The 24,942-nt window shown below is 37.7% G+C and overlaps 1 protein-coding gene across 4 annotated transcripts in view; it reads left to right on the top strand.

Moving 5' to 3' along the window:
- The window catches only part of ABHD5 (abhydrolase domain containing 5, lysophosphatidic acid acyltransferase), a 28,919-nt gene extending 7,699 nt beyond the window's left edge, over positions 1-21,220 (top strand). For 3 of the 4 annotated variants that reach the window (XM_003926218.4, XM_010336970.3, XM_039477242.2), the window contains 6 exons: positions 446-531; positions 3,855-4,227; positions 13,778-13,932; positions 16,600-16,711; positions 18,703-18,889; positions 19,450-21,220. In XM_003926218.4, coding sequence (XP_003926267.2) covers positions 446-531; positions 3,855-4,227; positions 13,778-13,932; positions 16,600-16,711; positions 18,703-18,889; positions 19,450-19,539 — 1,003 coding nt within the window. In that variant the 3' untranslated portion in view covers positions 19,540-21,220. The remainder of the gene's footprint in view (positions 1-445; positions 532-3,854; positions 4,228-13,777; positions 13,933-16,599; positions 16,712-18,702; positions 18,890-19,449) is intronic. The other variant, XM_039477243.2, reaches the window with a different exon arrangement.
- The last annotated feature ends 3,722 nt before the right edge of the window (positions 21,221-24,942 follow it).

The raw sequence follows: 24,942 nt of genomic DNA, 5'->3' as shown, positions 1-24,942 counted from the left end.
AGATTTTAATAAGGTGTCTCTTTTCTCAACCCCCATAGAGGTACCTTTTATATATTCACTTTGAAACTGTCGTTCAAATGAATCTACTCATGGTCTTTAACTTTTTCGCACTTCTACCCCAACAAGATGCTGTCTTGCAGTGTGGGGGTTCCGTTTTTTGTGTTTTTTTGTTCTGCCCACTTTATCCTCTTTTTGTTTATTTGGAATCTATCTATGAAGATTAAGATGGACTTTGAGATATACTTTTAAGTACACAAGCTGAAGTTGAATATCTGTATCCCATTACTTACCACCATGCTATGTACATAATAGGTCTCTTTTGTCATACATAGCTTCACCATCACAGAGGTAGTAAGTTTTCTGTGCTGCTTTTCTTCTGAGCATGTGACAATTGGGAGTTAAGAAGAGCATGAACTCACCTTTGTATTTTGTTTTTTGGCTCTAGGTCAGGATGGCTAACTGGTTGGCTCCCCACATGGTGCCCTACATCTACACTACACCTTAAAGAAGCTGAAGAGAAGATGTTAAAATGTAAGGCTTTCTTCTTGTAAGTTACAATGAACTGTGTACTAGGATAGGTCCAATATATCTCATTATCTCATTGCCTTGAAACTGGAGTTAAGATTCTGTGGTGTGTTCATTGTTTGCAGTAGAACTTTTTTCCTTTTCCATGTCATTAGCAAGTACAGAAATGTTAGGGGCTGGAGGTTAAGAGTTCTGAAACTTTTTGGTCTTGGGTCCCTGTTATACTCTTAAATTAGTAAGGACCCCAGGGAGCTTTGTTTATGGGCTTATTATCAATATTTATCATTTCTAATTCAATTAAAAATTAAAATTGAATAATAAAAAATGTTAATTTATTAATTTATTTAAAAATAATAGTGACAAATCCATTACAGGTTAAAATAAATAATGTTTGTACCAAAAAAAACACACAAAAAATACTTTCAAAAAATATGTAATGAGAAGAGTAACATTGTTTATATGTTTACAAATCTCTTTAATGTCTAGCTTGACATAAGGCTGCTGGATTGTCATATCTGCTTCTGCTTTCAGTCTGATGGATAATCACATAGGTGACTTCTAAAAAACTCTATTGTATACCTATTAGAGAATGAGAGTGAAAAAGACAAAGTCTTCGTAATATAAGTGTTATGATGAAAATGGCTTTGACTTCCTGGATCTCCTCAAAGTCTCAGGGTCACCCCCTTGACTATGCTTGAGACTATGCTTTGAGAACAGGTTCTAGGTGTTTCAGAGCAAGCAGCCTGTATGGTGGAAGAAATACTAGACTGGACCCAGGTAACTTGGTCTAGGCCCAGATCTGCCACTGGTGGTTATGAGATCTTAGACAAGTCACTTTGCTCAGCTTCTCATTTCTTGTGAAATGAAGGGATAGGGTGGTCCTTAGAATTCCTTCTAGTTCTAGCATTCTAGGATTCTGTATTTATAGTGGTGTGGAAGCCTTTTTTGTTTCCTTCTTAAGAGCACTGAAATTTATCCAAACTTGTGCCATCAGGACATTCCAAGGTATCTGTGGGTATAGTTCTAAGCAGTGGTATTTATTGTGCAAGTTTGTTCTGCTGATACCATTTAAAGGAGTGGATTCAGTAGTGCAGTTCATATTCATGTGTTATATTGTATGTATGTGCAGATGTTTGTCCATGCCCCTGTTTTTCTTTTCTTTTCTTTTCTTTTCTTTTTTTTTTTTTTTTTTTGAGATGGAGTTTCGCTCTTATTACCCAGGCTGGAGTGCAATGGCGCGATCTCGGCTCACCGCAACCTCTGCCTCCTGGGTTCAGGCAATTCTCCTGCCTCAGCCTCCTGAGAAGCTGGGATTACAGGCACACACCACCATGCCCAGCTAATTTTTTGTATTTTTAGTAGAGATGGGGTTTCACCATGTTGACCATGATGGTCTAGATCTCTTGACCTTGTGATCCGCCCGCCTTGGCCTCCCAAAGTGCCGGGATTACAGGCATGAGCCACCTCGCCCGGCTCTACTTTTTATATTTTTAATAGAGACGAGGTTTTACCATGTTGACCAGGATGGTCTCGATCTCTTGACCTCGTGATCCACCCGCCTCGGCCTCCCAAAGTGCTGGGATTATAGGCATGAGCCACCGTGCCTTTCCCCATGCCTGTTTTTCATTCTCTTTACCATTAATAAATTTGTTTGTACATTATAATGATTCAGGAGTAAGTGACCATAACTGGATATATCCTTAGGAAGGGATAATTAGCCATCTTACATGGATTTTTTTTTTTTTTTTTTTGAGATGGAGTCTTGCTCTGTCACCCAAGTTGGAGTGCAGTGGCATGATCATGGCTCCTGCGACCTCTGCCTTCCGGGTTCAAGTGATTCTCCTGCCTCAGCCTCTCAGGTAGCTGAGATCACAGGTGCCCACCACCATGCCCGGCAAATTTTTGTATTTTTAGTAGAGACAGGCTTTCACCATGTTGACCTGACCTCAGGTGATCCACCCGCCTCAGCCTCCCAAAGTGCAGAGATTACAGGATTTTTAGCAAGAGAATAAACTTCTATTCTATATACTTCGATAAACTTGCTCTCTACAAAACTGAGAAAGTTGTCGTTGTGATTTACTAAAATAAAAAAATTCTTACCAGGAGATAAAAAGGGGTGCTAGATTCTCAATTCATGCATTTAACAAACATGTTGATTCCCTACCTTTTGGTTCTAGGGAGGCAAATAGGAGTGTGAATTAGTCTCTGCTTTAGTGTCAGACATGAAAGTAAGCTAATATGGTGGGATGAGCTCTGTAATAGATGTTACAGGTGGTTTTTATGGGAATATACAGATGTGTGCATTCAAAATGCCAAAGTGGTTTGGCTTGGCATGTAAGCCAAAGCATCTCCTTTTCTAAACTAGTGGCATTTCCCCCAACTTGAGGGCTAGTGCTCTGTTTAATATTCTGAATGAATGTTAGGTTTCTTCTTTGCTGCCACTTTGTGGATACAAAATCTGAGATTATTTCTTTGGTTATAAGAAACTCCTATTTCTCCAGTGTTTTGTCTACAACCTATGAATATGCATAAATAATTAAGGGGTATATCTAAAGTGCAGCACTCAGTTAATAATTAAATATAAATTAATTTTAAATTTAGTTTCATTTTTAAGCAATTTTTTTGGAGTGTTTATTTAGTCCCACAGCATTGAAGGTAAAAAAGAGTTTTGATCTATAAAGTTGTGATTATTTGCTTTCCCTGGGAGATTGCTAGAGTTGGACTTATTACCAAGTGTGTCATGCTGAGGAGTTCCTACAATAGTCTGTCAACTTCTTTTTTTTTTTACTAAACTTTGAAATGACTTAAGATTTCACTTACATGTTTAATATAGATACCATTAATCTATCCCTAAATTCATGATTACTTTTTAAGGAAAAATAATGCCTCTGAGTCTGACTTCAACTCAAAGTTAACAAAAGAATATCACCTTGAAATTGTGGAACACTTGCAGTATTCTACAAATTGTCTAAAGCTAGAGACCTTAAAATAATGGATTCAGTAACCACTAAGTTCCTTTCCACTTATAGGAGTATGATACCCTCATTTGATAGATGTGGAAAGAAGTCAGAAGGTAATATGACTTGCCAAAGACCTTGACCACAGGTTACTTGAGGCTTGTCTGAGGTAGATCCTCCCCCTTAGGTATAAAACATGGTCATTTAGAATTATTTACTTCAATAAAATATGTGCTTTATAAAAATAGCTGACAATAAAGGCTAAAATCATGAGATTGGATACTAGATGGTTTGTAATTTTTGGTTGCTCTGAGAATACTTCTCTTCTCAGAAGTAATAAAATGAAACAATTTCTCTTTTATTTTTCATTAGGTGTCCCTTGCACATACAAAAAGGAACCTGTTTGTATATCTAATGGAAATAAAATATGGACACTGAAGTTCTCTCATAATATTTCAAATAAGACTCCGCTTATCCTTCTCCATGGTTTTGGAGGAGGTCTTGGGCTTTGGGCACTGAATTTTGGAGATCTTTGCACCAACAGACCTGTCTATGCTTTTGACCTATTGGGTTTTGGACGAAGTAGTAGACCCAGGTTTGACAGTGATGCAGAAGAAGTGGAGAATCAGTTTGTGGAATCCATTGAAGAGTGGAGATGTGCCCTAGGATTGGACAAAATGATCTTGCTTGGGCACAACCTAGGTGGATTCTTGGCTGCTGCTTACTCGCTGAAGTACCCATCAAGGTAAGTGATGGTGACAGAAGAGAGGGATTATAACTGTGCTTCCTAGTACCAGACTCTAGTTCCCGTCTTTGGTGGTTGTTAATGTCTGAGCCTTACAAGACAGACGTTCTCTTAAAGGACCCTATAGACCAAACCACAACTGATGACCAATATAGTAGCCGACATAATGATGTCAGATCTTCCTATTACACATGCTACACTTTAGTAGGCTTGGGAAAGGACTTTCGGTTTGTTAAGCTTAGAATTGTAGAAACTTTAATGTATAATTTTAAGTCACAAGTAAAAATAATTTAGTATTATTATTATCATTAAACCTGTGGATCCAGCAGGCTTTGACTAATGTTTTCTAAGTTATAGTAAGCTCTAAGGGGAAACCAGAAGGTTAGAAGATCTAGGTGCTAGTGCTAGCTTTATGACTTAGAGCAAATCACTTACCCTCTAATCTTTAGTTTTCTTTTATCTAAACTATAGAAAATATAACTTCATAGTATATATCCCAGGGTTTTTTATTATACCATGCCCTAACCTTTCTCATTATAAAACATAGAATTAATGAGTATTTGCTTCAAAGTCTTTCTAGCATCATCTTCTTTCTTTATCTTTTTTTTTTTCTTCCTTCCAAGAGACGAATCTCGCCTGTCACCCAGGCTGGAGTGCAGTGGCGTGATCTTGGCTCACTGCAACCTCCACCTCCTGGGCCCAACCTCAGCCTCCCGAGTAGATGGGACTACAGGTGCATGCCACCACACACAGCTAATTTTTATATGTTTAGTAGAGATGGGGTTTTGCCATGTTGTCCAGGCTCATCTCGACCTCCTTAGCTCAGGTGATCCACCCGCCCTGGCCTCTCAAAGTGCTGAGATTACAGGTGTGAGCCACTGCACCCAGCCTCTTTATTTTTAAATGCTATTTTCTATTATTTATGTTACTACTCTGACAGAAGGTCACATTTAAGTGCTGAGAAAATAGGAGAAAAATTCATTTTTGTTTTGCTCATCTTTTGGAAGGAAATAACAAAAAAGGAATACAGCATTTTTGTGTTGCCAATGTGTTTTTCCATTGGACTAATTTTTAAATCCAAAATTACAACTGATTTTGACTTTGAGGTCTGTAAGTGAGACATGGGATGATGGTAATTTCAGAGTGCCTGTATGTACCTATAAGATCGCCCCATTGTGTAACTCTAGGTGTGTGTTGAACACAGAATTTGATGTGCGAAGCAGCAGCCCTGTGTACCTGAGCTTCTCTTCCTCTGGAACAGCCACTTTTTCTCTATAGAGTCTTTATCTAAACTTTAGCATTTACACCTGACTTTTCTGATCTCATAGTCCTATACGTGCCAGACAGTAACAGTCCTGTCAACTGGCTGACCTGTTTCTTTAAAAAGAAACCCAAATTTTCTTCTGGTTGGCATTTTGGGGTTACTTTCTTTTATTGTGTCCTACTCTTAGTGACAAACACCTATCTGTATTTATGGTGAAAGGAGAAGGAAGTAGATGCTTTTTCTGGTACAAGTCAACAGGGCTACTTGTGGGAGTTGAACTTCGTTTGTTTTTTGTCAGATGTTCATTATGTCTGTCTCTGTCTTATGGTGTTTATTCTCTAGTGATGTGACATGGAACTCTACAGGGTAGACTTTGGTCATTAAGTGGTTAGTCTTAGAATCCTAACCCTTCATAGCTCTCTCCTGATAAGGTCAGTTGGTAAGAGTTTCATTTGCAATTGTGAACTTCTCCAAAGAAATAGGGGGGCTTCAGGGATTCAGAAGGGAATCAATACTCTAAGAACATCTATAAAAGAGAATAGCAAAAGGTATCTAAAAACAAAGCTAGTGATTGGTTTTTGAATGTTTGCGTTTAATGCTAGAAACAAAACTAGAGTACTGTGTCAGGACCAAGAATAATAAATAGTAGCAGTAGATGGATAAGAGAATGCTTGAAATAATTAGCCTGTCTAAATTTGGCTGGTTGCCAACAAAATTTTGAACTGTACAGAGTGTGTTCAATATTCAAGCTTATGTTCTTAACAGCACAAAACTTACATTATTAAATACAGGTTAACTTCTAAATAATGATGTTTTCTGGATTTGCAAATATATCAAATTGTGATTATGTCCAGTCAGTCAGAACACCATGGTTGGCACGTAATGGCTGCCTAGTAAATGTTTCTTGAATAGGTGATTTTGCAAAAGAGAATTATAAACTAAGTTCACCTTTTAGCTTACAATTGTATGTTGTTTTCTCTGTTCTTTTTCCATTTTGCATAGAAGTATCGAGATAGGAGCTGGTCATATCATACCTTTCTAATTTATTTTTGGGAGAAAAATTAGTTTCAGATATGCAAGCATAAGCAGGCAGATATTTCAGTTTTATGCCTTTTGCCCAGTTAGTCTACATCTTAGGTTATTATATCATAAAAACAACTTACAGTGGAAATGAAGAGATCATTCTATATGTATGTGTGAGAGAAAGATATTAGTGAGAGTGTTTCTTCTAACATTTACATATATATATATAACATATGAATATTTTACAGAATTAAACAAATTGACCAGCCATTTAAACCAACAACGTTAGTTTAGGAGTGTGTTAAATCTACTAAATGAAAGTAAAATTTTATAGTTTATTTTTTTCTTCCCATTCTAATAGACAAGATAATACCCCATTGTAGCACATAATGTAGGAAGACCAAAATTAACAATCTCACGGGCTTCCCCTTCTCCCTACCTTTTTTCCTTCATTGCTTTTTCAGGATGGCTTCCCTGGAAGCACTTCCCTTTAAATGGAGAGGACAGGGAAAAATGAGTATCTCTTGTGTTTTCTGCAAGGTGCCTCATCTCCTTTGGTACCCTTGGGTCTTGCTATCCACATGTATCTTCATATTACTAATAATGTTGCTTATGTTTGTTAATTTTTTACTTAAAAGGAATTTTTTTTTCTGCTTGATCCTGGTTGGGCAGATTTGTACAAATTTACATAGATGATCTAATAGTTAATAGTTCAGTAGACTCACAGATCCAGACATTAAACAGGATTAAGCAGGACTGAGTACTATAAGTGTTCACCATTATAGCAAACTTCATATTAAGTGAGGTTTAGTGTTTGGTATTTCTTGAAGTTGGCATTCCCACTAAGCAGATGGAGTAGTTGTCAGGGTTGCCTTCTGTGTGATCTGAAATGTTTCACCTGAGCTAGAGAAGCTTCTTTGCAGCACACACACATTTTCTCTGGTGCGATAGAGCAGTCCGCTTGGTATCATCAAGCAGGTACTGAACTGCCTACTCAGTGCCTCATCCAGCTTGTTTTTGATCCAGTAGCATTTTTATTATGCTGTCATGAGATTGAAATGAATCTTTGAGTTTCAGAAAGACTTTTGGTGGGTGGCAGAGGTGCAGTGAGACGGGGGGAAAAGTGGTCTGGAGATCAAGTGAAATTCTGATTATTGCTTACACTCACTGTTCCTCTTTTGTCTCTCTCTCTTTTTTTGATAATGGACTTTGAGAATGTTACCTTTTTTTTTTCTCTCTTAGAGATGGAGTCTTACTCTGTTGCACAGCCTGGAGTGCAATGGCACAGTCATGGCTCACTGCAGCCTTGACCTGCTAGGATCAGCAATCCTCCCATGTAGCTAGTACTACAGGTGTGCCACCATGCCTGGGCAACTTTTAAAATTTTGTGTAGAGATGGGGGTCTCCCTGTGTTGCCCAGGCGGGCATCAAACTCCTGGCCTCAGATGATCCTCCTGCTTCCAGAATTGCTGGGATGAGCCACTGCACCTGGCTGAGAATGTTACCTTTTTCTTTGCTTCCTCAGGTGTTGCAAATATAATTTTTACTTTTTTTCTTTTAAGTAAAATGATGGCTCCTTACTTCTGTTTTATGCATGGAGGGAAAAAACACAAAAACAATGTTGTTTTATTTGTTGGGACTTAGTGTTCTCTCTCATACCTATTTCAGTTCTTGTCTTTTATGGGCAGCTGCATTTTTCTATTCATTACCTTTATAGGACAGTTGAGAAGAATGTAAATGTCTAGTTTAATGTACCTGTTTAAGAAGGATTCTTACTCTAAAGAACAAATAAAAGCTGATCAATTTTTGCCAAATTTTGGTACATTAGGTCAGTGTGGGTGGATCATTTCTGTGAGCAGCAAAGTGCTGCTCTCCAAATAGGTCATTTTATAGCCTAACTTGTGGCAGTGATTCCATATTTTCATCAGAACTTGATGCTGATCTGAATATTAAACAATTGTGATACTTTATGTAAAAGTACCTGGATGATTCTTCCACTGAAATATGGTGGTGAATGAAATACTCTTAATATCATATTCCAGTAGGTTGGTTGTATTCAAATAATACTGAGTGACTTTGTGTTTTGAGCCGTTTTGTTTTAATCTTCTTCTTTACAAAGAAAGTGTCTAAAGAGGCAGCTGAGCTCCAGTCACATTATAAATTTTAGCAGTTCTTTTAAAAACAGGTGGTATTAACATACCTTAATTAAAATAATGACCCTTTGCTTCATCATGTCCTTTGTTCATTCATCATATATATTCCTGGTATAACCTTTGTGCTGGACTCAGTGGTGGGCAGTGGGGAACAAAGCTAGAATCCCTTTGTGTATAAGGCTTACAATGTATTGGGGGAAGGTACACGAATTAAATAACCACACAAGCAGCATAACAGTTGTGTCAAATGCTATAGCGGACAGGTGGGTGGTGAACTCCTGAGAGAACTCTTGTGAGAACCTGACCTAGTCTTGGGGTCTAGTATGGTACCTAAAGAAGTGTAGCTTGGGCTGAGGTCTCAAAGGGCAATAGCAGGTAACAGAAGTACATTCTAGGCAGTGGGACAGAAATTGTGAAGGCCCTGTGCTAGGCAGGTGCTGGAGCCATTCTGGAAGGGCAGATGGCTGGTGGGCAGAGAAGTTATGAACTGATTAGTAGATGACTCTAAATGAGGGCATATCCCCCATGCTTCTTCCCAGAAAATAACTTTAGTTCATCTTAGTTCTCTTGCCACAATCTCTAATAATTAGATATGCCATCTATAATTTCTTTAGTAGATTAATGTGTGGGATTGCTCACTGTATGAGGTATCTTGGGCTCCCATTCTGTAAAACCTTCTGTTCATAAGGAAGTCATAAGGAAGAGTAAAGTAGCAGTAATAGCCATGTATACTATTACCCTTCTTTCATATGTCTGCCCAGTTTTTTCTTTTTTTCTTTTTTTGAGACAGAGTCTTGCTCTGCAGCCCAGAGCTGGAGTGCAGTGGCGTGATCTCAACTCACTGCAACCTCTGCCTTCCGGGTTTAAGTGATTCTCCTGCCTCAGCCTCCCTAGTAACTGGGATTACAGGCACCTACTGTCACACCTGGCTAATTTTTGTATTTTTAGTAGAGATGGAGTTTCGCCATGTTGGCCAGGCTGGTCTTGAACTCCTGACCTTAAGTGATCCACCCTCCTCAGCCTCCCAAAGTGCTGGGATTACAGGCTTGAACCACGGCATCCGGCCCAATTTTTTCTTTTAATTTTCCTTTCCTTCTGGCCCCTGCTGTCCAGGACCCCATACAAACACTGTGTTTTGAAGGTATTTGTTATAAACTAAGGAAAAGGAGATTCTAGTAACTTTAACTTGAACTGTTTAGCAAAGAGATGTATTCCAAGTAGGATAGGTTATGACTAGTCTTTATTTCTCTTGTAAAAGGTTTTTAGATGATTTTGTCTTGAACACTTTTCTTTTGCCTGGTTCTGTCTTCTGATTGTACAGAACTGAGCTGAGCAATTTTTGTTGGCCCCCGCTGCTCTTCTAGGAAAAGCTGTTCCACTTGAAGTTGGAGGAATTTAGTTTGTTGTTCTCTGGCGCTTCCCTTTTCTCCCTCCAGTGGCTTGGAGCCAATGGGAAATACCTTGGGCCAACTTCATTTTGCAAATGCCTCCTTTGTGCATTGACTAGAATTCTTTCTGATAATTTTTTTAAGACTCCTTATACATTTTGATTCTAGGTCTGATTTTCCTGAGACATTGTCTCGCTCTGTTGCCCAGTCTGGAGTGCAGTGTCACGATCTCGGCTCACTGCAACCTCTGTCTCCTGGGTTCAAGCGATTCTCATGCCTCAGCCTTCTGAGTAGTTGGGATTACAGGGTGCACCACCATGCCTGGCTAATTTTTGTATTTTTAGTAGAGACAGAGTTTCGACATGTTGGCCAGGCTGATCTCAAACTCCTGGCCTCAAGTGATCCACTTGCCTCAGCCTCCCAAAGTGTTGGGTTCACAGGTGTGAGCCACCACGCCTGGCCTGATGATTGTTCTTATTGCAGTATTTCTGATTGGTGCTGTCTGTAAATCCCATTGAAGGTCAGGCTTATCTACCCTTGTTAGCATTTAGACCAAGTGAAATCAGGTCCCAGTGTGTTGATGCAGGCGTTGTCCACTGCTTAGCCCTTAAGGATAAAATCTGCTCACCATCTTCAAACTCAAGGCCAATTCTAATGACTAACTTTAAGAAGAATGCCTTTTTATATTTCAAAACTGATACATTGTTCTGTTGTTCTTGTTCTGCTGGTTCTTTGTTTTTCCTGTGGTTTAAACCAGTCTCTGGTTCTTGACAAGGATGTCTAATAGGATGACTCACATGTGCTGTCTGGTTGGACCCATTCTTTATCCTAGATGTGAACTAACAATCCCAGCAGGGAACTCTCTCTGGAATATTAAAGATAGGGTTTAGATAAATTATAATAGTTCAGATGTACATTAAAACCAGTAACTCCTATCAAGTGAGGAGATAATATTTTTACTAGAAGAGGAGGTTAGAAGATAGCCTGGGACCTTGGTCTGGTGCAACATTATAGTAACCAGTGATCAGGCTCTTCTGAAGAATAAAAGCCTGTCTTTCCATCTTCCCTGGAATTCTACTCTTGTAGGCTTCCTATTCACCCTACTGTAACTAGCTTACATTTACTGAATACTTAGCATTTGATAGCCACCAACCTGAGTGCTTTGCATGTTCTATCTTATTTAAAATCTTTACAACCAAAAATAAAGAAAATTATATTCTGGGGTCTTTACATGTAGTAGAAGCAGATGATACATAACTCCAGTTAACTACAGTTTAGATGTTGTAGAGTTTTAAAAAATTGTGTTCAAATTTTTTTGACTATGGCCCTTCTGTATTGTTTGGAATAGAAAAATACAAGTGTATCACCCCACAAAACTTGTTTCAGACACCCACACATACATATATTAATACAATTTTGTGGCCAGTATTCAATGCTTATGATTTATTTTTCTATTCCATACAATATAATTTTATTTTAAAAAAAAAACTAGACTGGTTCTTGACCATCTAAATGGATTTTATTACTCAATAATGAGATCAATAAATAGCAGTGATATTCTGATGTCATCTAGAAATCGTCAGCTGGATATGCTTATGCTATGATTATGCTTTATAAAATTTCTATATCCTTAATAGACTAGGACCAATAGAAAATGTAGAAAAGCATATTAACCCAAATGTTTACCAAGCATCTACCATGTGCTAAGCATCATGCTAGGTTATGAAGACATAGAATTGAGCAATTGTAGGGACAGTTTACTCCTTTTCAAAAAGAAACGAAAGAGGTCATCTGCCTTAGTATATGTACTGTGCATAATTTGTTAAACTGGCATTTTCACCTAGGGATGAAATTTTGATGATCATATTTTAAAGGCAAGCCAGAACTAAGGCAAAAACAGTCACTTACCTAGAGATAGATGAGACTTCTGTCAAGTTTTTCTTTGTCCTCCTTGTTTTTGAGTTAGCAGGTCAGAAAGAGCCTAGAGCAAACTGAGCAAGATTCATTAACAAATTTATGACAAAAATTTAACACTTGTTTAGGGTAGGGTATGTTTTAATAAAGAGTTCATTTTTCTCTTTAGGAGGTAAGTCAATAGTGAAAAATAGTGGCTGTTTCTTAATGTGAATCTTTGCTGCTTTCAACTAGGTGTCTGTCTTGTTAGTTCCACTCATACCTCTGTTAGGCCTCTCCCTTCCCCTTCCCCAGATCTTATTGTGGGCTGTAATAGAAGGAATTCAGGAGGTGGTCAAAATATAAGAGATAGTTTTTGTCATGGAAAAACAAAGCAAAACACTCATTTCCAACCTCTTTCTGATATACTATTAGAAAATATTCTCATATGAAATTTTTAGACTGTGAAGGTACACTTCATAATTATATGAAACTCATTTATCACATATCTTCATACATCTTTATGACTATATTCTACCTATGTTCTCAATGTATGAAATCTAGGATATAATATTAGGACTAGCCTTGAGAGTTGATAAAGGTTTAGTTTTACCTTTACTAATATGTCTATCTTATGTTGATTAGGCTATGTTTAGAAAATTGCTTATTGGCATCTGTTAGCATGCTGCAGTAGAGAAATGGGGGTTTCAACCTTAGTTCTACATGAACTAATGTTATATACCAGAGCAGGTCACGTAGTATATCTTAGCTTCCTTCTGGTCTGAGATGAAAGATTGGACCCAGTATTCTCCAAGGGATAATGGAGCTCTGTGCTCTAAAGCTTTCTGTCTTTAAAAAAAAAAAAAAAAAAAAAAAAAAAAGTAGAGTATGGACCTGTTACTAACTCATTATGTATACTGACAACAATAATTGAATAGATTTTATATGAGGAGTAATACCATCTATGCCCATGTTTTCATTTCTTTGCCTTTCTGTTTCAGTTATAACTTAGGAAAGGACTTTAGAATCGTTGTCACTTTATCCTTGGGAGATTTTTTGGCTGGCATTTCTTGGCTGGTTTGGTTACAGCTGAACATTGTTTTGTGTCAGAAGGATCTTTGTACTTCATTTAGAACCTTTATAATGTATAAAGCATGATGCAGCTACGTGGAAGTACTGCTGATAGTTCTGGTTTTCCTTCAGTGGGAAGAAGTTTCATAAGATGGAAATATTAAAATTATTAACAATATGAAATAATTTTATATGAAGTGGTACTAAAGGTTTTCTATCTCTTAGTCAATGAAGAAGAAAATTGGGAAAGAATTGGGAACAGAATCTAACGTCAGTATAGCATGATACCATGGGTAAGGTAGACAGACATGTTCCCTTTCAACAATTCTAGAATCCCAAAATAGCGAGTGTTTTCAGTCCACATTACATTGTCTTTATGTTTATGAAAAGTTTATTTAAAGCACTTTTGAACACACTTTAAGTCCTTAACTTCTCTTAAATTTTTAGGATGTTTGATTTGTGGGAGATGATGGTTGTTGGTATATAAGGCTATTTTATAAGAATGTGATACTGATCTTGAGCCATTTTTGCTTTGTTAACCTTGACATACATAGACTCTTTGGATTTTTCTGAGTGGCTAGTGATCTACATAAGCTTACACAGAATAAGGGCATAATATGACTGTTTAGCCACTAGTCTTTAACATGAAGGTTTTTGAAGGTGGTTTACTCTACCTTTATTTTATAAATCATGTTAGCTCTTTATAGTCTTAGGGTGATTTTACCAAATGAACTTAAATCTGTTCTTTCCCACAACAGGGTTAATCATCTCATTTTAGTGGAGCCTTGGGGTTTCCCTGAACGACCAGACCTTGCTGATCAAGACAGACCAATTCCAGTTTGGATTAGAGCCTTGGGAGCAATATTAACTCCCTTTAACCCTTTAGCTGGCCTAAGAATTGCAGGACCCTTTGGTGAGTGCTTACGTACTAAGAAAGCAAAATGTTTATAGATTATCAGTAGAGGAGTATTCACTATCATTAGTCAAAATCTTAAAAACAAACAAACCTGAACCCTTTTTATCCTCTTCCTTTAATAAGTACCATGTCTTGCACAAAGAGGAATGCAACTAGGCTTTTCTCCTCAAAAGGGAGTCTTTATATTGAAACATTGTAAGTAGTTAGTAAAGCGAGAAGGAGGGGAATGCTGAGGATGCCATTAGTCAGTCCTGAATACTCTGAAAAAAGCCAGGCAAGCAGAGTGTTTTGGGGAGTATATAAGGAACTCTGCTAGCCCAGGACCTGGGAGTAGTGTAGCATGTTACCCTGTTGGTGAGCATTGGAGAGCATTTGGCCAATTGATGATACCATTTGGTAGATATCCTGGAGATAAAAGATACCACCACACTCACAGATTTCCTTTATTCAGAATGTTGGAAAGATAAAGACATTTTTTCTACAACAGTTTGGAGACTCCTGATACATATTTCTGGTCATATTTTGAGGTACCAGTGTTTAGTTCCTAATTGACTTTTATTTGACTCTCAGCTGCTCTATCTTAGCCCTATAGCCATGGGAATTTCCTTCCCTCACTGTCACAGATAATGATGGTTTGACTCTCGACCATTCCCCTGTACAACTTGTATGAGTTTGGAGTACTTTTAGTTGTAAGTAATTGAATGCCCAGTGGCTTAAATTTAAGACCTTTTATAATTTCCCTAATAAGTAATCTGGAGATAGGTTTTAGCACTTGTTCTAGTTGTTTACTCATTGATGTTAAGGTTTGGGTCTGTGTCTGTGATTTTCTTGACCTTTTTCCTCATGGGGTTTAATGCCTGCTATGGCATTAAGCACCATCTCACAAAACAGCACCCTGAGCAAAAAGAAAGAAAAGCATGGAAAATGGTCCTTCTCTCCATAATGATTTGTCAGGGAAGAAAGTTCTCCCAGGAAGGCCCCAGCCTACCTCCCATTATGTCTTTGTCCACTCCTAATCCTTCCATCAGCAAAGAAGAAATTTCTGTGACTGACCAGTCATGATTTGTTCCCAGGGCCCGCTTTCCTGGGCACATTGCTACCTAATTGATACTATAGAAAAGATGGGTTCTAGCCAGGTACCATGGCTCACACCTGTAATCCCAGCACTTTGGGAGGCTGAGGTTAGCAGATCACTTGAGGACAGGGTTCAAGACTAGCCTGGCCAATGTGGCAAACCCCATCTCTACTAAAAATATAAAATGATTACCTAGGCGTGGTGGCACACACCTGTAATCGCAGTTATTTGGGAGGCTGAGGCATGAGAATTGCTCAAACCCAGGAGGTGGAGGTTGTGGTGAGCTGAGACTGTGCCACTGTACTCCAGCCTGGGCAACAGAGCAAGACCCTGTCTCAGAAAAAAAAAAAAAAAAAAAAAAAAAAAAAAAAAAAAGATGGGTTCTGTTAGCAAAAAAAAGAAGAGGCATGAGGGTGTGGATGAGGGTATGGGATTAACTGTCATGTAGGTGACTATAAATGCTGTTCCCCTTTGCCCAGCCCTGGCCCCTTTTGGTTCTAGTGCCTTCTCTTTGGATTGGGAGAGCAGTGGAACTGCAGGACTTAGAGGAGGGTAGGGGGGTTGAATTGGTGACCACACTTTACTCCCTCAGTGTTCTTACAGATGGCACATTTTGCCTACCTGCAGTCTTTCAGCCCTCCCCAGTAGAGCCACTCCTTATATGCCTGGTCCTCTGGTAAACTACTTAAGAGCTTCATTTAGTCTTTATAGTCCTGAAATATAAATGGATTTTACTAGATCACAGGTACACAAATAACAATTATGGGAAAAGTAAAGTATGAAGAGAAATTAGGAGACAGTGATGGGCAAGGGAGGACACCTAAGAGAGGCTCTTAAAAGCCATGCCCTCAGCCTCCCATTATTGCTTGCACTTGGGGTGGGGTGGTGATACAGAATCAACTGCATGACAGAATTTCTTGGTGGAGCCATATAATTCCTTGGAGATGGGATTAAACGGCAAGCAGAGAAGTAAAGCCTTGCTGGAGTCATTCTGCTGGTAGTCTTTCTGCTGGTAGTGGCAGCAGAAAGGGACATCAGGCAGTCTCTGGGGCCTCAGAATGAAAAATTGTGACTAGAAGAAAGCTTCTGCTCTTCATCCTCTTTTCCCTGGGGGCTTTGCCCTGGACTTCTTCTAGAGTGGAGTTGTGGACGCTACCATGGATGACCTTAGCAGGGAGTCTTGCTAGTGTCCCAAGAAGAAACTGAATGTATTTTCATACAGAAAAATTTATATATACCAATTTACTTGATTTAGATGCTAATGTGTTAGAATTATGGAAGAAATACAAGTTAATACATTAATTTTATGTATGAGCTACTCATTGTCCTTCTAACTTAAATGTTTTTGAAGCCCTAAAGCACATCTGTAAGTCAAAATACAATACTCTTTAATTTTTATATTATTATTTCCTTGGGGAACTTGAGGATAGCTATCAGTATGTCTGCTTTTTCCCACCTGCAATATATATTTATAGGTATGTGTGCACATAATACTCATTACACAGGCAAGCACTAAAACTCTGTATTATTTAGTTGATAAGTTAATTATAATTTAAAACATACATTTTTAAAAATTTCCTGTTAAATAGGTTTAAGTCTAGTGCAACGTTTAAGACCTGATTTCAAACGGAAATATTCTTCAATGTTTGAGGACGATACTGTGACAGAATACATCTACCACTGTAATGTGCAGACTCCAAGGTGAGGGTTAGGAGTCTAAATTTACTGTGTTTATGTGTGTGTGTGTGTGTGTGTGTGCGTGTGTGTGTGTTTTATACTATTTTTTTTAAAAACATGTCAGTGATTCAGAAGATTTTTATCAGTAGTTAAATGAATTTAAAAGGACAAAATGTCTAATATGTCTTAATTTATTCATCTATTCTTAGAGTACGTACTGTATAAAACAATGTGCTGAGTTCTGATGGGAGATTAAAAATTAAGATGTTCACGCTTCCCCCAAAATTCTTATGAATAAGTTAAGGAAGCATTGGTCTTGGGCATCTCCAAGAGATGGTTTGAGTTGAGAGTTAAGGAATTTCACATTTAAAGAAGTATTTCCTAAACTGAATATAAATGTTTCATCCAAAAAAAAAAAAAAAAAAAAAAAAGAGAGAGAGAGAGAAAAGGGTGCTGGTTTAAACAAAAGTAAGTGGTTGTCTTTACTATTAATCCTCTTAGAACCTTTACTATACCAAAAGGTATTGAATCTCCCAAGTGAATGGGAGATACTGTATAGTATTTTTCAAGTTCATTCGATGGTTGTACTCCTGGAAAACTCTAAACATCTGTAGGTCAGCATTAGAAATGCAGCTGCAGAGGGTGAGGAGTAAGTGAAGGATTCTGCCTGTATTTTGACAGTGATTAGAAGGAGAGAAAGAGAATGGAGCATAGTAGCCAGAGGGAGCAAGAGGGCCAAATGTATTTTTTTTTTTAATATGACTTATGAATGTTGGGTGAAAAGTACCAGTGGAGAAAACAGAGCCTGACGACAGTGCGGAGCTAGGAGGAGGCTGAATGGTAAGGCCCTAGAGTTTCTAGGAGGAGCATCAAGAATAGAGTGCAAAGATGAGGGCCACAGTTCTCTTGCTATTTTGTGTACTGGAATTATTGGGGGTGCTTGTTAAAATGTGACTCCTGAGGCTTATTTCTAAGACTCAGATTAGCATTTCTGGGTTGCATCTCTAACAAATACTCTGGTGATTCTGTATAGGTGGGCCATGGAGCATACTTTAAGACAGAGAAGTGATATCTCATTCTTTCTAAGGCCTGAGGTTTGGATGAAAGGCTAAGAGGCGAGATGCAGAGACAGCCTCCCTCCGTTTTATTTCCTCCCTCACTTTTGGCAGAAAATATGTACACCTACTTTATTAAAAAGATTGAGGCCATGGCATCTCTATTTATAGGTGTAGCTGTAGCCTCAGTCTTTTTAATAAAGTAGGTTAGAGGTTCTCTGCCAAGAGTTAGGGAGGCTGGAGGTTCAAGATCCTTAAGAGATTGAGGTTTTGTGACTTGCTAGGCAGTCACAAAGTCTACACACTTTATTGACTTGTTCCAACAGTTTTGTTTTAGGGATCTGCCCCAGGAACCTCATTCATTTTCTTGATCGGTCTAAGTTTTACTCTTCACATACTCTCATTTCATGATTACATGTGTTCGTATAGTCCTAGTTTGTTACTTTCTTGTGGTGAGACTTGAATTCTTCATAAAAGGCAAGTTAGAATGATGTCTAGTTCTATAAGAATAGCGGAGTAACAGCAAAATAGAGCTATCCTGAGAGTTCCCAAGAATATATCATCTGAGTTTTTTCTTAACTTGATAATGGTTTTGGCATTGCAGGTGAAATGCTGGTGCCATGAACCTGGGGATAAGCTACCTTCTTTCTACATCAGTTTAAGTAAGGGTGAAAAAACATATTTTTAGCTACTATCTCCACAATGTTATTAAAATAATTTAATAATAGAGAATTGGGGTTGTACATTTTGATTTAGAAGAAAATTTATCAGCTAGTTCATACAGCAGCCTTGCTTATCTAACTTGTTCCTTAAACTGTCTTGTAAATTATTTTCTGTTTAAGCTGAGGATTTTCTTAAGTGCTGGAAAAGCTAAGTATGAATGTGTTTTGATAGAAGTGACAGTGCAATGCATACTCATTCCCAAAAATCATACATTGTGATTTTTCCTTGTCCTTAAAGTGGTGAGACAGCTTTCAAGAATATGACTATTCCTTATGGATGGGCAAAAAGGCCAATGCTCCAGCGAATTGGTAAAATGCACCCTGACATTCCAGTTTCAGTGATCTTTGGCGCCCGATCCTGCATAGATGGCAATTCTGGCACCAGCATCCAGTCATTACGACCACATTCATATGTGAAGACAATAGTAAGTGTGTGGCTTGATTTGGGTTTTTAGATAATAGGTGAAGTCTGTTTTATTGTCTTTCTTAAAAGAGGTTTTTAGGCCATCCTCGTGTTGCAGGTCATGAGCTATACCTGCAGCCTCAGTTGGGGACCTGATACCACATGTGATGGATGCAGGGTTTGGCCTGCACACATCTTTATGTACAAACAATGAACCACCTTTCTGAGTGAACTTTCCTGTCCCTAGAACCACAGCATTAGGAGAGATGGACAGAGGTACTGGTCCAGTAGCTCAGGTAATTCCCACCTCACAAGGCTTTTTTTGGTTTCTCTGTTGGCAATTTATTAGTGGTCAATTTAGTGTTTTTTGCATATTAAAATTGTACTAAGATTCAGTAGATTTTTCTATTCTCAGATCCTTTTAATGGAAATACTTAACATTTACTATAGATTATTTTTATCATGTGTTTTATTTAAATATAGTGGCTCTCACTTTTATTACTAAGTGTCTTTGAGTATATATCATTGTGTTTTATTAAATGCTTTTACTCACTAACCATCTGAATACTTTTTCTTATCCAGGCTATTCTGGGGGCAGGACATTATGTATATGCAGATCAACCAGAAGAATTCAACCAGAAAGTAAAGGAGATCTGCGACACTGTGGATTGAACACGCTAAAGGTCTTATGGGAAAACCTGGTGACTGATCCAATTGTTCAGCAATAATGCATAATCTATGCTGAAGAGTAATGAATACAACACAAGAACCAGACAGCCTTCTTGACTATACTTTGCACGTGTTTTCTTTGTGAATTCACTCGCACATTTAAACCAGTTAGTGCCTTCTAGAAGAATGGCTTTCCTTTCTCCTACACAAAATTGAAATATACAAGTCTCTAAATTTAATACCTTCAAATAAAAGGTTATTTGTCCCTCTGATGTACTGAAAAACTGTAATTTTTCAGCTGAAAATTTTTTAATCTAACTTTGCTAGTCAGATACTTTCTATATTGCAGTCTGTATTGCCAATTTAGGAAGTGATTTCTGAGTCCCTTGTTATACTGTAAAGGTGCACTTTATTTTGTCTTCTTAATCATATATTTATTGTGTCTAATAACTGATAATCTGAATTCAATGTGTTTTTATGTCAAAATTTGTCAGTTGTTTAGAATATTTCACTTTGTTTTTGAAATGAAGTGACAAGTCAGATTTTTGGTTCAAGGATGGGAGTTGATCACTAGCATAACTTTTTCTGGCTTTCCTCTTAAGGCTGCTAAGCCATGTTCAGCATCTTAAATGTGGACTATCCTGACATACACAGTGTATAACAACATAGCTCCTTGGAACCTTCTATGTGTGGTGTAATTCTGCACTTCCAAGGAACATGACTTCAATAATTCAGTGATTCAGGTACTGAAAAGCCTCAACTGAAAGGCTGTCCTTTGTTTCCCCGTTTCATACTATTTTTTTCCATGACCCAGGATGCAGCAAGTGGAACAAATTTCTTCACTTAAGGGGATATTAAGACTGTTACTTCCTATTAAGCCAAGTAATATATTTTTGTTAACATCTAACTTTCGTAGATTGGTGCTAAAACTGTATACATTTAATCACTAAAATATAAAAACAAGTGCTGTTATGTCTCATGGCACCAGAAATGAGCTAGCACTTGGGTTTGTTTGGTTTTTTTGTTTTTGTTTTTGTTTTTTTTGAGACGGAGTCTTACTCTGTCACCCAGGATAGAGTGCAGTGGCACGATTTTGGCTCACTGCAACCTCCGCCTCCCAGGTTCAAGCAATTCTTCTGTCTTTGCTTCCTGAGTAGCTGGGATTACAGGTGCATGCCACCATGCCCAGCTAAGTTTTGTGTTTTTAGTAGAACAGGGTTTCACTATGTTGGCCAGGCTGGTCTCGAACTTCTGACCTCGTAATCCATCCGTCTCGGCCTCCCAAAGTGCTGGGATTACACGTGTGAGCCACTGTGGCTAGCCTTAGCACTTGGGTTTGTTGTTGTGTTGTTGTTTTATTAAGAGTATTGTATTAATTAAATCATTACATATTTGAAGTTATATTACAAAAATGCTAAAAGGTTGATTGAACATTTTTTTTTAGGAAATGCAACCAAGTGTACATTTTTTTGCAGTTTTAAAATGAAGAAAACTTCTTTGAAATTGTGAAAAAGCTCCATGTGGTAACTGGCTGCTGAGAAAACACTTCACTAAATAAATAAATAAATAAATAAATAAATAAAAACTGAATAGGATTGTCAGCAACAAGGCATCTTTGGCTAACGTTGCTTGTCTAGGAGAAAGGTAGCTATGTAAATAAATAACAATGAACTAGAGCAAATAATGGTTTAATGGTTTTGGTTATTGCATTTTTAAAATGGTTAATTAGGGAATTTGTAGTTGTTAGGAAATGTAAGGTTTTATCACTGTTGATTAAGTGCCAGAAAGACTGAATGTTCTATTTTCAACATTTCTACCTTACTAAAGAATAAGGAAATTATACAGAAGCATAGTAGAAACATCTTCCCAATGAACAATTTGTCTCACTTCTCAGATTAGGTTAGTGCAAGAAGGCAACATGAGAATCATGATGTGTTGTCTGATTTCTCTACCTTAAGAACAAGAATAGTCTTTTTTGTTAGTTTCTTAGATGGCGAGGTTTCAAACCTGTATGTGGTACAAATAATTTGGGTAACATTTTTGTGTTTTTGTTTTACATACTCTCTAATCTCAATTATCCTTTGCTGGGAGAATGACAGGTTTCACTTACACAGGAAGGTGTTTGTGCGGGAAATTTGGTCCCAGCCCTTGGAGGTTTTATCACTGAAGTTCCTTGGTTTACTTAGTAGAGTTTCTGACCACAGATGTGCCAAGTCATTCAAGAAAAAGATATGCCCAAATATAAAGTGAAATTTAATTTTCCTACAAACTGAATTGGATTTATTTGAAAGATGTTATAACTCTTTTTAAAGTTAGATTTTACCTTGAGGTGTATAGTATGTGTAATTTTGTGAAGATTAAGCTAGAAGAGAAGTTCACAATCTTCACATTTTAAAAAATACAATGGGTGCTAAATGTTTCCTTAAAAATCTATTACAGTATTTGATCTTTGCTTCCTTATGCACAGTGTGCTTTTATTTTACAGAATAAATTTTACTGTGATAGTCAAAACGAGACAGCTATATATTTTCTTGAGTCTTTTATATGGACCAGTCTCTGTTTAATAGTTAACTACAGGACCATGGATCTAGTGAATATTCATTAAATGCTGCTGCTGTTCTTAGGGAAGTCTTCTCTGGGTGTTGTGGCCACCATACATAGCTTTACCTGTGTCTATGCATTCCTTTAAGATAACTTCTGTTTTATATTTTTTCTTCTAAGACTAGTTTAAAAAAATTGCTTAGGATTGGTCTTAGTATATTATTTGGAGAACATTTTTGAAATGCTTCATTCGTATGGATAATATATATTAAAAGGGCCATACCATATTTCAATAAAACAAGAAGTTTTTCCTATACCAAGGTACTGGAAGGAATAAACAAAAATAACCAGAAGGTACTAGAAAAAAATGTGGAAGGAAGGATAACCCTATTAAATATTATAACATACTGTTGATAATATGAGAAAGTCTAGCAATTTTATATATGATAAAGGAAACATCTCATTCATAGAGAAAAATGCTTTAAAAATGGTGTTGAGACAAATATGGTTAACCATCTGGAAAAGAAATGAAATTGAATCAATTTTTCACAGAGTACACAGGATAAAATCTGAATAGATCAAAGACCCAATTTTAAAAATGAAAACTTCTAACTGGAAGAAAACATAGATTAATTATTGTATAATCTGACAGTGAGAAAAACTTTTCTAGGACTCAAAATTTAGCAGCAATAAAAAGAAAAATTTACATAGTTAACTAAAAAGAAGAATTTTCAGCCAGATGCAGTGGTTCATGCCTGTAATCCCGGCATTTTGGGAGGCTGAGGCAGAAGGACTGCTTTAGACCAGGAATTCAGAACCAACCTGGGCAACCTTGTAAAACTGGCTCTACCAAAAAAATAATACTAATAATAAAAATTAAGTACCTGGGCTGGGTCCCACCTACTTGGGAGGCTGAAGTGGGAGGACTGTTTGAGCCCAGGAGTTTGAGGATACAGTAAACAAGCTATTGCACTCCAGCCTGGGTGACAGAGAAGAAGAAAATTTTTTTTGGATAGCTGAAAATATTTGCAGCCTTTATCGCAAGGGGCTAATTGTATATGAAGAATTTTGAACTTTAAAAAGAACCTGAAGAACAGGCAAAAAGATATGAACAGACCATTCAAAGAAAATAAAATGCAAATGACCTTTAAACATACAAGGATATGCATAAACAGGCAAATGCAAAATAAAATAAAATAATGGAAATACCTTTCTTACCTGTCAGATTGGGGAAAATCCAAGTTAGGCAATGCAGTCTGTTGAGACAGTAGGGAAACAGGCACTCTTAAAAAGTCCAGATCCCTGTGGTTGGTATTTGTTAATAACTAGCAAAATTGAATGATTATTTCCTTGAACCTGGCAGACCCACTTCTGAGAATATGAGATACACTTGCAAGAATATAAAATGGTATATGCACAAAGATCTTGATTACAACGCTATTTTTTAAATTGCATTTTAGGTTTTGGGGTACATGTGAAGAACATGCAAGATTGTTGATAGGTACACACATGGCAGTGAGATTTGCTGCCTTCCTTCCCCTCAGCTATATCTGTCATTTCTCCCCATGCTATCTCTCACCACCTCCCCACCCCCTCATCCCTCCCTCATTTCCCCCCAGTGGACCCCAGTGTGTAGTGCTCCCCTCCCCGTGTCCATGTGTTCTCATTATTCAACACCTGCCTGTGAGTGAGAACATGCGGTGTTTGATTTTCTGTTCTTGTGTCAGTTTGCTGAGAATGATGGTTTCCAGGTTCATCCATGTCCCTACAAAGGACACGAACTCATCGTTTTTGATGGCTGCATAATATTCCATGGTGTATGTGTACCACATTTTCCCTGTCCAATCTATCATTGATGGGCATTTGGGTTGGTTCTAGGTCTTTGCTATTGTAAACAGTTACAGCACTATTTCTAACAGCTGCAGAAGCCAACCAAATCTCCACTGATAGGGGAGTGATGGAAGAAACTAGGGTGTATATATACAATGGAGTACTGCTCAGCTGTAGAAAGGACTGCAAACTATTTTTGTAGTTCTAATCTGGAGAAGTCCCCAGTATATAGGAAATGAAAAATGTAATTACAGAACAGAATGTATGGTGTGCTATCTGTTGTATAACAAAGAGACAAATGGGGAAAAAATACAGGTATTTGCTTTTTTTGTAAAGCAACAGAAGGATTAGTTATACCAATAACTAATAAAATGATCCCTTATTGGTGGTAGGGAGCTATACAAGGATGGCAACTATTTCTGTATCTTGTCTACCTTTTACTTTGAGGCCTTGTCAATGTTTTGCATAATAAACATTTTTTGGGCTGGGCGCGGTGGCTCAAGCCTGTAATCCCAGCACTTTGGGAGGCCGAGGTGGGTGGATCACGAGATCAAGAGATCGAGGCTATCCTGGTCAACATGGTGAAACCCCGTCTCTACTAAAAATACAAAAAATTAGCTGGGCATGGTGGTGCGTGCCTGTAATCCCAGCTACTCAGGAGACTGAGGCAGGAGAATTGCCTGAACCCAGGAGGCGGAGGTTGCGGTGAGCCAAGATAGTGCCATTGCACTCCAGCCTGGGTAACGAGCAAAACTCTGTCTCAAAATAAAATAAAATAAACATTTTTTGAAAAGGCAACTCTTAAAACTAAAACAGACTTAACAGTCTGTCAGGTTGGTGGTATTGCCCCACAGAAGAATTACTTCAAGTGACTTGAACGCCTAGTATTTTGTCTGTACTTTGCTAATGGAATATACCTACAGACCAAACAACCACAAATAAATCTTAAACTGCATTCAATAGTTTTATTTTTATCAATGATATTAGTAGTGTCATTTGGGTATTTATATGTGATAAAGAAAATATTTACTTGTG

The sequence above is a fragment of the Saimiri boliviensis genome, chromosome 8 (genome assembly GCF_048565385.1).
Source record: "Saimiri boliviensis isolate mSaiBol1 chromosome 8, mSaiBol1.pri, whole genome shotgun sequence".
Classification (NCBI taxonomy): Eukaryota; Metazoa; Chordata; class Mammalia; order Primates; family Cebidae; genus Saimiri; species Saimiri boliviensis.
The sequence above is the reverse complement of the archived record's forward strand: the minus strand, read 5'-3'. Positions and strand labels throughout refer to the sequence as shown.